This window comes from Callospermophilus lateralis, chromosome 11 (genome assembly GCF_048772815.1).
Source record: "Callospermophilus lateralis isolate mCalLat2 chromosome 11, mCalLat2.hap1, whole genome shotgun sequence".
Classification (NCBI taxonomy): Eukaryota; Metazoa; Chordata; class Mammalia; order Rodentia; family Sciuridae; genus Callospermophilus; species Callospermophilus lateralis.
The window spans coordinates 32,492,430-32,510,268 of record NC_135315.1 but is presented as its reverse complement, the minus strand read 5'-3'; the positions used below and the strand labels follow the sequence as shown (position 1 = coordinate 32,510,268).

General features: G+C 36.1%; 1 protein-coding gene across 1 annotated transcript in view; it reads left to right on the top strand.

Moving 5' to 3' along the window:
- The first annotated feature begins 533 nt into the window (after positions 1 to 533).
- Hsf5 (heat shock transcription factor 5) overlaps positions 534 to 17,839 on the top strand; it is a 40,427-nt gene continuing 23,121 nt past the window's right edge. The window contains exons 1-3 of the mRNA XM_076871251.1: positions 534 to 1,149; positions 6,558 to 6,932; positions 16,434 to 16,531. Of these exons, the coding sequence (XP_076727366.1) occupies positions 534 to 1,149; positions 6,558 to 6,932; positions 16,434 to 16,531 (1,089 nt within the window). The remainder of the gene's footprint in view (positions 1,150 to 6,557; positions 6,933 to 16,433; positions 16,532 to 17,839) is intronic.

Genomic DNA, 17,839 nt, shown 5'->3' with positions numbered 1-17,839 from the left:
GGCAGTTCAGCTGTTGGTTCAAGTTAGAGTTAGGTCCTTTGTTCTCAGGAACGTGGCTCTGCGTTGCTTAACGCAGACCGTCTGCATTCTGAATCTCCACATGCTGGCTGTGCTCAAGTACCCGACCCTTGGTGTTCCACTGTGGATAACTGGGCTTCTTTCTTTGCAAGACTTAGAACTCCCTGGTGGGCGACGCTCCTCTGCCCGGAGCGCCCAGAGCGGGCGGTTTGGGGAGGCCAAGGAATGTGGCCTTCTTCCAGCCATGTCCCAGGCCACCGCTGGCGTCGGGTGGCGCTGGCCTCGCGCTGCTTAGTGGGAGGGCCGCCTCGCGCTGCGTTGGCCGCGCGGCGGAACTCGAGGCCCCATTGGCCGCGCTGGAGGGCGCGGCAGGGACTCGTGCGCCAACGGTCCAGGGGTCCTCGGCGTCCGGGCGCTGGCAGGAGGGGGCAGGGCGAAGCGAAGGCCGAGGGGATCGAGAACGGGGTGGGAGAGCCAGGCTCGGCGGGGCGAGGCCCAGGGCCCGGGCCGGGGTGATGGAGGAGGCGCTGCTCTCCACCCCCATCAACCCCAACAACTTCCCCGCCAAACTGTGGCGGTTGGTGAACAGCCCCCGCTACCGCTCGATCCGCTGGGATGGCCGCGGTGAGGGGCTGCTCATCGACCAGCCGCTCTTCGAGGCTGAGCTGCTCAGCCCGCCTGGGCCAGGAGCTGGGGGCGGCAGTGGCGCTGGGGGCAGCGGCGTGGGGGCCACCGGGGCCGAGCCCGAGCTCTTCAAAACCACCAACTTCACCAGCTTCATCCGCCAGCTCAACCTCTACGGCTTCCGAAAGGTGGTGCTGGGTGGGCCCGGCGCAGCGGGGCCAGGGCCTGGGCCAGGGGCTGGCGGACCGGCGGGCGACGGGCCACTCCACCACTTCCACAGCCCGCATTTCCGCCGTGATCAGCCGCAATTGCTCGTGCACCTCAAGAGGCTCACCAGTGCCAACAAGGCCAAGCTGGCGGCCGGCCTGGAGGTGCCCTGCCGTCCACCCAACCGCTTCCAGAGGCTTCTCATCACGTCAGCCTCCGCCTCGGCCTCGGCCTCCACCTCCCCACTGCAGCACCAGGATCCGCCGCCGCCGCCCGCGGGGCCCCGGCCAGAGCCGCATGGTGAGTCTGGACGCTTGGATACACGCCCTCCGTGGGCACACGGGCAGCAGGGTGCTACAGTCTGAGAGTATTTCTGCACATCCTCACCTCGGTGGTGTGGCGAGGGTGCTGGGGACCCACTTCACTAGCATCATTCTCGCCCCAGTGCTGTAGATTGAGTGCGTGAGCATTTAGCTTCTCTGTGTCCACTAGCAGCAAGAGGGACTTCTGCTTTAGGCTCCCCCCCGCCCGCTTCCCCAAGAGTTTGAACCTCAAAAATTTACCACCTTCCCAAAGCCCATATCATTTACCTTCCCAGGACCCAGTTTCTCTACTGTGACCATCTAGAATAAGTAGTCCTGTGTGAAGCACAGGGTCTGAAAGAAACCGAGAAGGACCTGTATTGCTCCAGCAGGAAGCAGAGCACAGTCACTCTGTAGGTTAAGGCGTCAAGGAACAAAGTCACAGCTAAGAAAACTTAGAACATTGTACAAACCAATGGAACGTGGAAAGTTGGAAAAAGGTACCTTGAATGGAAGTTTGTCCTTGAAGGGATATACTACCTTTCACTACCTGACACATCTAAGAAATCTTGGAAGAAGTGATATAACAGTAATAAGATTTAAGTTTCCAAATAATGTGTAGCATGGTAGACATTGTTTGTATCTCTTAAGGGCAAAAATATAGATTTACAAGATATTGTTCCTATGTAAAATGAATTAGCTAAATATTTCTTTTGTTTCAGTTAATGAGAGCTTGATGCCCATGACTTAGGTGTTATGGTTAGACAAACAAGGCAAAAATGGTTTACTTGTTTTAGTTAAAAAGAATTGTAGAAAGCACACATTTATGGCCTTTGGATTTTTCACTACTAGCTATACTCTTTCAGCATTGAAAAGTCTTTATGTAAGTCACCTTTTAGAATAAATTCAGAAACCCTAGCATAGAGAATTATTTTATGGACCTGATATTCTTACCCCTCTGCAAGGAAGATGAAGTTGGCAATATTCCCTTTCTCCTAGTAAAGAGTCTAAGATAGGAAACAGTACACTAAGAAAGCAACAGAATATGATGAGAATTTATTACTCTGCTTCAGCTAGGAGAATAACAAACATTTTCAGCATTATCATGGATTTAACATAGAGAAGTCTGAGTTATTTTTTGAGTTTCGGAAAAAATTAAAGTGTGCAAATAACACTGTTCAATTTTACTTAGGCCCAGTACCAAGACAGTACTTTCTTCATTTGGAATTTAGAAGATAAGGGACCAGGTTTTGAGTCTGTGGAGTTTAGAAGATAAGGGACTAAGTTGGAGTTCTGTTGTCAACTTGGGGAAATAGCAGTGGCAGAGGAATGTTCTAAAGGAATTCTAAAGGAATATCAAGCCACTTCCAGGTGATGGCCATTGATTTCAGTGGTGAATTATATGGGGAAAGACAGTGGAGACAATACCGTGGTGGACATTTGGCAGAATGTCTTGACATGGTCCTTTTTTGTTTTGTTTTTCTTCAGGTTGTGTCTCTAGTGGGCATAAGGAGAAAAGACTAGAAAATATATTCTTGGGAGAAATGGGATAACCACTTCAAAAGAAGAAACGTGTAAAAGCCAACTTTTGCTTACCTTTGTATCTTCTTTGATCCTGCTCACTTACTTTTTTTTTTTTTTTTTTGAGGGGTACTGCGGACTGAACCCAGGAGTACTTTACCACTGAACTACATCCTCAACCCTTTTTACTTTTATTTTGACATAAGATCTCAATGAATTGCCCAGGCTGGCCTTGAACTTGAGATTCTTTTGCCTCAGCCTTTTAAGTAACTAGAATTACTATACCCAGTTTCTCTAATCTGCCTTAAACCAATTTGTATTCTAAGGATAGAGTCCATTTTAATTAAAGAAATACAAAGAAAGATTATCTAGAATTTGATTTTTTTCACTTATAATTCAGTTATTGGCATTTTAAAGATTACTGTTTGTTGAAAAAAATTAATTCATGTCTTCTCAGTATAGGTAATATATTAATACCTAGGTAATTGTTATTTTCATGCTTTTTTTTTTTTTTTCCATTCTACCTGTTGGCATGTGCAGAAAGATGTTAGTTGTGGATTGTATACTTCACAGCCTTGCTTTACTAGAGAATTGTGTTTCTGATTCAGGTGGAATGTAATTCTGTTATAGATTCAAGAATACCAGCACAACTTTGTTTTGTTCTCTTTATATTTTCTAAGTCCTTGGCTTTTCTATTTTTTCCACACCTAATTTTTATTCTATTTGAGTCTTGCATTGATTATATGCCTGAGTACACTGCTGCTTCCTAGTTTCCATTTTGTTTTCTGTCTTCTACTTCAGTTTGTGGTTTGAATATTCTTTTTTTTACAGTAGAATCATCTATTCTAGGACCTAGTTCTCTTATTTAGATCCACTGAGCCAACTGTCTTGTTCACCTTCCAAGAATGTACTTGATAAGAAATGTGAAGATCCCATGTTTTTCCCTTTTTATTCATCTGCTTTTGTTATTTTGTTTTTGGTGGCAATTTATTTTCCAATATTTGTTAAAATGTTCTAAACTAAGTAGCAAGTCTGGGAAATAGATAATCTCTCTTTGCCTGGGTTCAACAGGCAAGTTTTGGGATTCTTCCCTGGCAATTGATTAGTTTCACTTCTAAAAAAGGAGTAGAATCTTTAAAAACAAAACCATTCTGCCCTACATTTCTAGAATTCTGGACTCAAACTTTGCCAAATATATCTTAGAGATAATGACATAGACGATGTCATATAAAGTTTGTCAGAACAGAGCCCTATGAGGTAACACTTAATAGAAGAATAACTAAGAGGTGAATATATTTCAGGACTTCATTTTTTTTTTTAAAACAAAAGAATGCCCTTCTAATCTTGACAATATTGTTATGTTATCAGCATTTAAAATAGATAATTAGCTGGGGTTGTGGCTCAGTGGTAGAGCGCTTTCCTAGCATGTGTGAGGCCCTGGGTTCGATTCACAGCACCGCATATAAATAAATGAATAAAATAAAGGTCTATCAACACACACACAAAAAATCTGTTAAAAAAAAATAAAAGAAAATAGATAATTAACCATCACTCAAGTTTATCATGATGGAAGTAGAATTTATATTTTAATTCAGATATAAATTACAATTTGAGAAATCAAGGTAGAGAATTCTTTATTTTGCTGCTTAAGTTATTGACATTCTGAAAATCAATTCATAGGTTATCCCTGAAGAGGGTAGAAGAACTAGCAAGCTACTGACTGTAGGCAACATGTAGTTTTGTCATTTGAAGATACATCCAAGGAGAAATCAAGCGGCGGGGGCGGGTAGTTTGAGACACCTAGAAATATCCATTGTGAAGAATAACAATTTTTTTAGGAAAACAAAGGATTGTCAGTTGCAGGTTCAAAGTATGCATACATATGGAATTACTAGTCAAATAGCATTTTAAAAACTAGTTGTTTTAAAGAGATGTATAATTAGAATATAATCAGTCTTCTGAATTAGGATTTTTATTTCTCTCATTAGATGATTTTTATTTCTCTCATTAGATTGATTTCCAGGCCTCCAGAATTGAAAGGTTTATAATCTAATTATTTTGAAAAGTAGAGTTTGGGAGAGGGAGGGCACTGAGGATTGAACCCAGGGCCTTGCACATGCTAGGCAAGCACTCTGCCACTGAGCTCCATCCTCAGCCTTTTAAAATTTTTATTTTGAGACAAAATCTCACCCAGGCTGGGTTTGAATTTGCAATCTTTCAGCCTCAGTCTCTCAAGTAGCTAGGATTACAGATGTGCACCACCATGCCTGGCTGGAATATTTGAGTATCATCTTTCAACATGTAGTTTAGGACTTGAGTAGCACGTAAGATAGATTTTCCCTCTGTTTTATAGATTTAATGAAATAAATTGAAACTAATTTGTGAACCACATAATTTTAACAGAGAACTTTTTTGCATTTATTTATTTTGTATCGGGGATTGAACCCAGGGGCACTTAACTATTGAGCCTCATCCTCATCTCTTTTGTATATTTTGTTTAGGGACAGGGTCTTGCCAAGTTGCTTAGGACCTCATTAAGTTGCTGAGGCTAGCCTTGAACTCGCTATTCTCCTGCCTCAGCCTTTCGAGTTGCTGGAATTACAGGCATGTGCCATCACACCAGGGACAAAACTCTTTAGGAGTAAATTAGGCTATCTTTGTTTATATTCAAGAATCATGATCTGTAAAATAAAGTTTAGTCTACAACACTTATATTCTTTCTTATTACATACTGTTACCCCCTCTCTCTGTCTCCCTCATGTTTTCACTTTCTACCTTACTAGATAAAGGAAAGAATTATGTGCATGAGAATCTTTTGAAGTTGGTATGTTTTAACAACTCTCCAGATGATTCAGATGTATATCAGTGTTTGAAGGCCACTGAGATCTGGGCCGGGTCACTACTAGAGAAACCTAAAGGAAAAAAAGACCAGGGAAAATGATGGGTTGATTTAGAGACAGAGTCTCACTGAGTTGCTTAGCGCCCCCACTGTTGCTGAGGCTGGCTTTGAAATCCTGACTCAGCCTCCTGAGCTGCTAGGATTACAGGTATGGGCCACTGTACTGGCTCATTACATTATTTTTGGCTCATGTCATTTATTCTACACATTTTTTATGTATATGATAGAGTGCTTATTTTTCTGATCATTAATAAGCTTCCCCTAAAAGGTTTCAAAGAATGAATGGAAAACTTCTAGGGAGTAGTTTACACTTTGGAAAAATATGGGTCAGTCAACTGAGGTAAAAGGTAATATGATATGGCTGGGGGGGGGCGCTGGGGGGGGGGCTGGGGTTGTAGCTCAGTGGTAGAGCACTTGCCTCACACGTGTGAGTTATTGGGTTCGATCCTTAGCACCATATTAAGAAAAAAAAATAAAGGTATTATGTCCATCTCCAACTAAAAATTTTTTTTAAAAAAGATAATATGACCCAAATCATCTATTAAAGGGTTTAATATGAAATGTTTTATTTAACCTTTGATTTAATGATGTTGGAGTTTACCTCTTATGACAGTAATTTGAGAACAAAACAAAAGGTTATTTGTTTGCTATTCTTTCAGCATTATATGTATAAACCCATATTCTGGATTCTGAACTTGCTTTTGCCAAAACTGAATTTCTGTTGTGTTAAACAGCTGATAGGTGAACAAGAGTATTTTTTTTAATTGTTGAATCTTTTTAAAAATGTTATTGTATTTTTTATACCTTTATTTTATTTATTTTTTATGTAGTGTTGAGGAGTGAACCCACTGCCTTACACATGCTAGGCAAGTACTCTACCACTGAGCTATAATCACAGCCTCTAAAGTGTTTTTTTTGACCTTTGGTTTACTATGTCTTGTGGTTTAATGTAAAATTAGTAAATGTGCTCTTCCTCTTTTATGCAGGACCAGTGGCTGTAGGACAATTTCACCGGTCATTCCGGCGAGATAGTTTGTCTCCTTATTCCTACGTATCAGCTTCATCCCACAACCACAGTACTTTCCCTCTGAAAGGTTTAGATCGGACCCCGATTCCTCCAAGAACATGGCAGAACTCCCTTGGAATGCACCCTGGACAAGTGGACACATCTCCTACTTTTTCAGATAAAGGGGTTCCATTTCCTGTACTGCAGAGGTTTCCAACCGAGGTTACCTATACACTGCAGCCCAGTGCCACATCTGTACACGTTCAACAAGGCCCTCAAACAATGGTCAGCTCCTCCCAAAAATATAGTAACTACACACCCTCAGCGCAGTACTCCCAAGCCTACTATCCAACAGGTATGAGAAGTTCAAGTTCACTGTCTTCTATTAAGGTAGTTTATAATCATATTTATATTTTAATTCATTTTAGTCTCTGTGTGCTTCAACATAGGTGGTATGAATATTAAAAAATGTCAAAGATTTATTAGCAGGAAATATTTTAAAACAATACATAAAATTTTATGTGTTCTTAAGGATTGTGAAAATTTTGTTGATGCCTAAAAAAAGGATATGTTTTCAGTGAAACCTTTTGTATCCTCAAAATGTGTTCTACTTTTATAATTAAGACTTAGTATTCTGAAACCTTACTTTAATTTTGCCCTTGGTATAATGTTTTATTTTTTAAAATATATTTTGTATGTAATATATTTTGTCTTTAATATCATAGATGAAGTTTCATAGTGAAATTATTTTAGTATCTCAGTATGAAGTTTAATAAAAAAGCATGCTCTCTGAAAATTAAATTCTTTAGTAAAACATGGTAAATAATGAAGTCCCTTCAATGTTCATCACAGCCAAATAAAAACTGGGGAATAACAGCAGGAGAAACTGACAATGGCAGCTGACCTGGCATTCAACCAAGAATTGAGGATATGCGGGTAGATCCCAAGCCGTTAACTGGGAATCCTTATAATAGTAACCTTGTGTCTTGCTTCTCAGAAAAGGAAAAAAAATATTTTTTTAATATATATTTTTTGCAAGATAATGGTCTTACCATTTATTTCAAATTATTTTCTAGTTTGAAGGAACACCATAGCAGTGTTATGTGTTTCATTGTGTAATATACTTTACACAGAATGATGAAATGGGGCTATAGAAGGGTCAGAGCCTTCAGAAAAGACCAGAGAGAAGGAACACGTCATTTCATTGTCCTAAAAATTAAGAATCTGGAAGCATTAATTTTCTCAGTTTTATAGATCTGTAATCAATCTCTGGAAGTATTTTGTTAGATCATTTCTTCCAGGAAGGACTTAACAAATATAAATAAGTGAAAGGAATGTAAATTAGGAAAGGGTAATTTGTTGCCATTAAAAGTTATAAATCTGGTGTCTGTTCTATTTGTAATAGTACTTAATATTTTCTAGTTGTTAATATTCAACTATGTACTTTTACTATTGATTTAATGCATTTTACCTAAAAGTAGAAGTAAAAAGGATTGCTTTGTTTTCCCAAAACATTTAATGTTATAGATATTAAAATAACAAAACTAGAATTTAAATTAAGCTGGGTTCTATAGCTTTTTAGAGCTGTTGTTCTTTTGGTGGAAAGAGTTGAGAAGGAAAAGGGGAAGTGAATTGTATGGAGTAAGGATGATATAGAACTTTTAATCATTTTGCATGATAAAAAATAGAAGAAAATGGTTGTCTTATGTAGAAATCCTTTAGGCCTGATTTTTTCCCAAATTTTCAGCTATTACTTTGAAGAAAAAAAATTTAGGGCTGGGGTTGTAGCTCATTGGTAGAGCGCTTGTCTAGCATATATGAGGCACTGGGTTCGATTGTCAGCACCACATATAAATAACTAAATAAATAAAATAAAGGTCCATTGACAACTAAAAAAATTTTAAAAAAAATTTTTGCAGTCTTTAAAAATAAAAGATGACTAATTTCATGTTTATAAGTTATTTATCTTAAATATAGCAATAAGTGTGGGTTGGATTTTTATTACTAGAGACTTTGATCTAATATTATAATAAATTAGGCATTGCTATCAAAGTTCTTATTTTGCCCACATTCCATGTATGCATAGAATATAGAGAGGCAGACTTTGTCTTTCTTGATTTACATTTCATTTCTCTTAATCCCCTCCTTTTAACTGAGACTAAAGAATTGCCATAAATGTTTCCCTTTGTTTTTTTTTTTTGTTTGTTTGTTTTTTGTTTTTTTTTTTAACTACTAAAGACTCAGAAGCTTCTGTAGAGTTGGAATTTGGAAGGACTGCAGCAGAAAGGTGTAGAAATGTGCTCTGACCTTTCAATTTGGAATTTTGGAGGTATTTCCCTTTGGAAATATTAGATAGGGTGGCTGGGTGCTGTATTACTATAATCTTTAAGGTATAATTGGTTATAGTCTGTATGTTGTTTCTCTGGGAGGTTTCTCTTCTAAGTTCCAGGCAACCCTCATAGAAATTTTAAAGTTCATGTATTCTAAATTTTATGAGTATTGCTTACAACACCAACAACCACATCAATTAATATTATTCATTCATTGTAGAAATACTATTTGTTAAATTATGATGATCTTGGATATATTATTTAAAATATTTTAACTTTGTTGTAAACTTATAAATTGAAAGTCATTTCCAAGAGTTCAATGTAAGGACTAGAAAAGAGTCGTTTTAAAAAAGAGCAAATGACCTGGGGTGTAGCTCACTTGACTAGCATGGTTGAGGCCTGGGTTCCAGCTCCAGGACTGAAGGAGAAGCAAAAACGGTTTTTGTAGTATACAAGCACTTATAAAATAGAATCTTGTGTTTTTTGAATTTTGATTTTATTGATCTCCTTTAATAGGGACTTAAAGTTTCTAAGGTTAGAAGAATAAGAAATTTCATGATAACTTCTAATAAATAGAATAGTTCTATGATAAAAGTAGGTAATACTACTTTGAACATTCAGAATATTATGTAAATAAATTGTTCAGTTAAATATAAAAGAACTACTATAGAAAAGAAAGTACCATAAAAATACTGTACAAGTATTTAATTCTTCCAAATTATGGGTGAAGAAAGCAAAAACTAATGAGTAATCTCACCAATATTTGTTGAGGCCTATTTAGGAACTTTATTACAGATTATTTCCCCAAAATTACATAGAATATTGGCTCGCAGAGAAAAGGTGGTGATCACTCATATTCATCTAAATTATAACAAAATGACTAATTTAGACCTTTCCAAATGAACTATTTGACTTGAGGTTTCAATCAAGGTTTTTTTTTTTTTTTATATCTTTTATTTATTTATTTTATGTGGTGCTGAGGATCGAACCCAGTGCCCCATATGTGCATGAGGCAAAGGCTCTACCGCTGAGCTATAACCCCAGCTCCTCAATCAAGTTTTAAAACAACACTCCATATACAAATTTGTTGTGTTCAAAATAAGCTTAGATCTGGCCTTGATTCAAATAGTACATTTTGAATTTTATATTTCATAAATTATTTATTTCTCTAGTAAAGCCAAACTCTGAGACTAAAGAATTGCCTTTGGACTGAATCATGAAATGACTCATCAGAATCATCTTTTATTTCTTGTCCTTCCCTGAAAGTGTCAGTTTTCTTTGCTTAGCTTGTTTACATTTTTTTCTGTTTTTATCACTCCCTCAATGATAAAGTATCCTTTATCCAGTATTAGCTGACTCTTTTTGGTCTTGCTCTATCTAGAATTTAGTTTTTTTCTTTGATGTTATTTTCAATGTGCTAGTATAATTTAATTTCCCTCTTTTATTAAAAAAACTTCATTTTAGGCCTTTTTATTTTATTCATTCTCCACTGTGTATTTGAGCATACATTCATATCCATACATTCATATTTACATATAGAGTCCTGAATTGAGGAATATTTCTTTAACATAATTCGGAATTAGCTCAAAATCAACTTTGCCTCCTTTTCACAGATACATTTTGAGTTTTCACAATATTGATTAAGAAATTATAGCTGCCATTAATATCATAATTTATTTAACAAATACATGGCAATCACGATGACAAGGCACTCTTCCAAATACTTTTCAAATATTCATTCATTTAATCCTTATAGTTAGTTTATAAGATAAGTAGTATAATTATTCTCATGTTATTGATGGGGAGACTGAAGCATAACTAGTATGTGACAGACTGGGAAAGAAACCCCTGCAATCTGGTTCAGTAGTGCTTTCTTTTGGCCACTATGCTCTGTTGCCTGCCTGCCTGCCTCTCATGGAGGGTCTTTTTTTTTTTTTTTTTTTTTTTTCAGGGAATCTTCTAGTGTATCTCTTTCCCAGATTTAGTTATTCCCAGATAAGTTACATAGTCCAGAAACTGATGGTAGATCTACAATTGTCTCCTTCTGGTGTGGTAATGTTGCTATTTTAGATTATTGATTTATTCTGTCCAAATAGAGGGAACATACTCCAGTTGCTGGAGTTTGGAGGTTTAGTTTGGTAGTTCTGGGGAGAGGAGCTGCCTCTAACTCATTTCTGTATCCCCTACACCTAGCATAGTGCTTGACTATATTGGGCCCTTAGTAAATAATTTATTGAATGGAATGAATTAGTTCTAGTCCCAACTTTGCAGTTAATCTTCTGATGTGTCTTTCAGTGGATTATTTTACCTCACTAAGCCTCAAATTCTTTTCCTATATAAAGTGGCTTTGATACTTTGGGTCAGAAACTAAATGAATTAATGAATATATATAGATTTTTTGATTTGAAACATGATTTACATGTAAGATATAAAATGTTTTAAATCTTTGAAAATGAGCCTAGATATTAATATTTATGGACTAGAGGCTGGGATTGTGGCTCAGAGGTAGAGCGCTTCCCTAGCATGTGTGAGGCACTGGGTTCAATCCTCAGCACTACATAAAAATAAATAAATAAAATAAAGGTATTGTGCCCATCTAAAAAAATTTTTTTTTGAAAAATACTTTATGGGGCTGAGGCTGTGGCTCAGTGGTAGTACACTTGCCTGACGTGTGAGACACTGGGTTCAATTCTCAGCACCACATATAAATAAATAAAATAAAGGTCTATCAACAACTAAAATATTTAATTTATTAAAAATACTTTATGGGCTAAAAATTTATAAGAATATATACTTTTCCCTAAGGTACACATGATATTTTTAATGAAAAATATATATCCTATCATTATTTCAAATGTTCCCAAATTGGCCTTTGGGCAAAAAGTGTTGCTTATTAATGTTTTAAAGTCTATTTAAATATTTTCTTGGGGGTGGAGGTACAACCCAGGGCCTTATTCATGCTAGGCAGAGGCACTCTACCACTGAGTATACAGCACAATACATTTAAATTTTAAAGGTTTGAACTTTAGATTTGTAGTCCTACAATAATGTGCATGAGCAAATATAGAATATGGAGTTATAATGGTTTTCTAGCACTGTTACTCTTGTGCACAGGTAACCTATATTGTCAATTTCTCTGAAAAATCTTGATTTTGTGTTTGTATAAAAGAGGAACTTGTAACTAGGAAGCCTTTTTTCTTTTTCTTTCTTTCTTTTTTTTTTTTGTTTTACCTGCCAAGAGAAACAAAGTGAAAGCAGATTTGCCTTTTTCATTATAGTAAAATATCCATAACATAAAACTTAACATATTAACTGTTTTCTGTGGAATTAAATACATTTGCCATTAACAACCTGCATCTCCATAATTTTTCATCTTCCCCAACTGAAACTCTGTACCCCTTAAAACAGTAATTCCCCATTCATCCCTTCCCTACCCCTGGAAACCACCACTCTGCTTTCTGTATGAATACTGTAGATAGGAACCTCATATAAGAGGAATGCTGTAATATTCATCCTTTTGTGTCTGGCATATTTCACTTAGTATAATGTCTTCAAGGTTCATCCACATTGTACTATGTGTATGTGTCAAAATTTCCTTTTTAAAAGGCTGAATGATAATGCATTGTATATATGTACCACATTTTATTTATCTGTTTTCCTGCTGAAGGACACTGAGTTGCTTCCACCCTCTGGCTATTGTAAATATTGCTACTAGGAACATGGATGTACAAATATTTTTTCACTTCTTTCACTTTTTGCATTGTATTCACTTCTTTTGGGTATTCAGATGCATCTAGAATTGTAATGGGATTATGTCCCAGTAAACCTATCGTATGTTGAAAATATTATGTAAAATTACCATACCAAATCATCATAGCTTAGTAATATAATACATTGTAGAGTATTGATTGTTTACCCTCATAATCCAGCTGTGGCTTACTGCCACTGTCCAGCATCTCAAGAGAGAGAATGGTGCCTCATGTCACTAAGAAAGAGATAAAAATTTAAAAATCAATGTCTGTTTTCTGCGGAATACATATGCCTTTTGCACCATTGTAAAGTTGAAAATTCATAAATGAAACCATTGTAAATCAATGACTATATGCCTAGAAGACCTTTTCTTTACCTCTTCATAGATATTGGAATTCTAGTTGCTATAGTAACTTATCTTGAAATTAAATTTACTATTAAATTTTCTGTTTCTTTTGAGCATTTATATTATAGGACATTTTCTCACTGTTAACACTGTGCTATCCTGGAGGAGATTCAAATCCAAAACACTTAATTATATACTTGAAATTACTTCCATAGGATAAAGTGTAAAAACTTGTTTGCCTCACCTATGATCAGAGTAATAATTATGAGTAATTCTGGCTTTTTTATTACTCAGATTTTTAAAAATGTTATCAATGCTTATATTTGAAATGAATTTCTGTTTATTTACACCTTTTCCTTTCATGCATGGTTTAATACCTTCATTGAACATTGCCTTCATGAAGACCCGAAAGATCTTTATGCAGATGAATGTCTTAGCACATAGTGATATTCAGTTTTATAATTGTTAGTGCTTTCATAATGCACAGATTAATTTTTCCTATATTAGGCACATATTGGATTTCCATACCTAGGTTTTCCTAATTAGTAAACTTATTAATATCTTGCTTTGTTCTGTTTTATTGGTTGTACAAAGTGGAATTGCACTGGTAAGGAAATAGCCATTGAGGAATATTTTGGAATTGTAATCTATTCAAGTCCTCCTTTTCTTCATACAGGTACATTTTTACTTTTCATTTGTTTTTGGAAATTTTAACAGACATTCACTGTTTTGCTGTTTTCTTTCATACAAATGAGCTATCAACTATATATTAACATATTCTCTATTGAGTGTTGTAGTTTATTTCTCCAAGAAACTTATTTTAAAGAACATTTCAACAACTATTCAAAGTGTGTAAGTAGATCCAGAGCATTAAAATATCAGACAAAACAAATATAGCCCTATCATTGATTTATTTGTAATGAAACACTACTTTTCAGCACGGGGATGGGATGAATACCTGCAGCTCTTAACTAAATCTTTCCCTGACACTAGGGGGCACTAGGTTTTTTCCTTAGTTGTAAGAATTCCAGGGGGGAATAGTCTTTATTTTTATTTATTTATTTATTTATTTTTAAGTTTTGGTATACATTGTACCAAAATTTTAGTGGTTAGCTATTTGGATTCTCAGGATATTTTTTGCTTTTAAATACCTTTGGGAAATCATATTCAAACCCCAAACATTTTAATTGGGTAATAACTCCCAACGATCAAGTATAGGCATCTGTTTGCCTAACTTGCATTGGAAGTGACAATAGCTAGAATTTTATCTAGTGATCTTAATAATATATGGCCTTTGTGTGTGTGTGTGGTACTGGGGATTGAACCCAGGGATGCTCTATCAATGAGCTACATCCCTTTTTCCTTTTTTACTTTGAGACATGGTCTCACTAAGTTACCTAGATTGACCTTGAACATGGGACCTCCTGCCTCAGCCTCCTGAGTCACTGGGATTATAGGTGTGCATTGTAGCACCTGACCTTTTCTGGCTTTTTAAAATCTCTAAAATTATTAAAAATCATATAATTCAGAGAAGATCAACACATATTTATACCTGAATTTAGGATTCTGTCCACTATTTCAGTTTTTTCTTTGTGCAAAATTTAGTGTCTTAAATTGCACATGATATGATGTAAAAATATTTATTTCTAGTATACCTTTATGAACATCTGATATTTTAAAAATCAATAGTCAATAATGGAGAAATAGGGAAGCACTTCAATTAATTTTTAAATTTGTTCTTTTTTAGATATACCTGACAGTAGTGTTAATTGTTAGTCTCCTCCAGCTAATTTGCTTTCTAAGATTAAGAAATGGGATTACTCAATAATTTTTTTCCCTTTTTTGCCATGCTGGGGATTGAACCTAGGCCCTATGCATGATAGACAAGTGCAAGCACTGAATTACATCCCCAGCTACTTAGTAAATTTTTTTTTTTTTAACTATGGATTGAACTCAGGGGTGCTTAACCACTGAGCCATAAACCCAGCCCCTTTTTGTTTAATTTTTATTTTGAGACAGAGTCTCATTAAGTTGCTTAGGGCCTTGCTAAGTTGTTGAGGCTGGCTTTGAACTTGCAATCAATCCTCTTGCCTCAGCTTCTATTTAGTAATATTATTATCACAGTCACAAGGTAAAACGTGGAGATAAAAGGGGCAAGTTGCCATTTTATGATAAAGACGCCTTTATATATATTAACAAGTAGAGTTCTATTTAATTAAATTTTTGATATTAAAATTTTACATTTCAGGAAAAAGGAAAGCTTAGGGAAGTACTGTGTTATAAAGAGCATGTGTTTTGGAGTTTGGATACTGGCTGTCACTATCAGTTTTGTGACTTTTGGCAAATTAATATCTTTTATTTCCCTTATTTTATAAAGTAATGTTAATACTTCATATGATTGTTGCTTGAAGTGATATATATAAAGCATCTACCACTGTGCCTGGAGCATGGTAGGTACTCAATACATACCATCCTCTGTTTACTCCAAAGGTGTGATGTTATAACTGATTCTCATTCGTACTGGAGAGTCTCTCTCTGGAAAAGAGGAGACTCAACCTATTAAGACTGCATCTGTAAGTATAACCGTTCCAGTACAAAGAATCGATCTTTTTGTGGTGTCCTAACTATAAAGAGAAAGTTTGGAAAAATGTATTTTTTGGTTCCATCCCCAGCACCACAAAAAATAGTTTCTTTAGTTAAAATCATAGCTGCTTTTGTTGATTGCTTACTGTCTTCCATTACTATTCTAAGTGCTTTGTGCATATTAGCTCATTCATTCCTCATAACTACCATATTAGGTAGAGTCTATTATTATCCTTATTTTAATAGGATGCAGAAGCTGAGACCCAAAGAGGTTAACTATGCTCAAATTAATACAGCTATTAAATTGTGGAGCTCAGCTCCAAAATCAAGCAGTCTGGCTCTAGGAGCTACATTCCTACCCATTTGCCTAAATGTTAAAACATTTTTTGCATGTATTTCTACCAGATGCATTGTTTAATGATAAGAACATTTGGAGAATATTTTATACTTATTTTACTCTTTTAAAACACTCCCCCCTCTTAATGGTTGTTACTGCTAAAATGATTGAAACAATTATTTAGGAATTCCAAATATATTTTGATATTTTCAATAAACTGAAATTACTTTCAATAGGAAATGTTTAATTAGAAAGGTAACAGAATGTTTAGGTGCTAAAGAAATCACTTATAAAAGTAGACATGACCCTTTTAAAGTTTATGAAAAAGTTTATTATATAATCATGATGTTTTAAAAAAAATAGCACCTGATTGGACTAAACACAATTTTTTTAGACACATGAAGGAAGCTCTTCTTTGGACTTCTTTCCAGATCAAAAGAGGGCAGAAATCTTGAATGGTGTAGAGATTTATTTTGGTTAATGGCTTGTCTGTGTTTAAATTTGTTCCAGCTGTTCTACAGTGCTGCTCTCCTTCTACCCACATGGACGCTCTAAGTAGTTGTGTCACTCCCACTGCCTCTTCCTACGCACACTGCAACTACTTCCAGGTAAGATTCATGGATATGATGTGTTTCATGTGCAATATTATTGACCTTGCAAAATTTCAAAGTGTAATTTTATATTAATGAGGTAGCCATAGGTAAGCTTGGGTTATGGACTCAGTTTTCTGAGTTCTCAATAATTTCTTTTTGGTACCAGGGATTGAACTCAGGGGCACTTGACCACTGAACCATATCCCCAGCCCTAGTTTGTATTTTATTTAGAGACAGGGTGTTACCGGATTGCTAAGTGTCTCACTGTTGCTGAGACTGACTTTGAACTTGATATCCTCCTGCCTTAGCCTCCTGAGCCACTGGGATTACAGGCATGCGCCACTGCACTGGCTTCTCAGTTCAAAATAAAAGAGGATTGATAGGAATGATGTTTTGAGTATTCTTCTAGGGTAGCACTGTCGAATATGGTAGCCACTAGCCACATGTGGCCTTTTACATTTAAATTATTTGAAATGGGGTGAAATTTTAAAGTTCATGTATTCATCACCCTAGCTACATTTCAAGTACAACAGTCTCATATGAGTAGTGGCTCCCAAATTGTTCAGCACCAAAATAGAACATTCGAATTATTGCTGAAAGGTATTTTATATAGTGCTATTGTAGACTTTTTATGAATACCAGATATGTCACCAAATGATAGATTCTTCCAAGATGGTAAGACTTTTTCTTTAAGAAAAAAGGAAAAATGATGTCAAAAATAAGAAATTCAAGAGATAGTCCCTAGCCTTATCCTGAATGTTATATACACAGTTGTTCAAATATCTTGTTATTATTTCTTAGGAAAGAATGACTGAAATGTTTTATATTGCTATTTATAGGATAAAATTTCTTTCTTTTAATCTACATGACAAGTGAGTAGATAATCAGATTATTGTTAGAAGAGTATAGAATCAGATCAAGGGGACAAAGCAACTTAGTTGTCTGTTTTTCATGGCCAATATCATCAAGCATTATCAGTGCTCAGTTTGTTCTTTTCTGGAGGGACATACCTGTCCCACCGTGCTCTTGTTTGTAGTTCCAGACACAGTCATGGATCACATTGGAGATAGTCTGACAGTATTTATATCTTGATATTATTTTCATGTTTTATTTATTGATTGATTGATTGGTATCAGGGCACTTAATCACTGAGCCATATCCCCCACCCTTTTTAAATATTTTATTAGAGACAGGGTCTTGCTAAGTCGCTTAGGCCTTGCTAAGTTTCTGAGGCTGGGTTTGAACTCATGATCCTCTTGCCTCATGTTTTAAATTAAACATTTTATGAAGATTTTTTCTTACTACAACAGTAGTATATCTTTA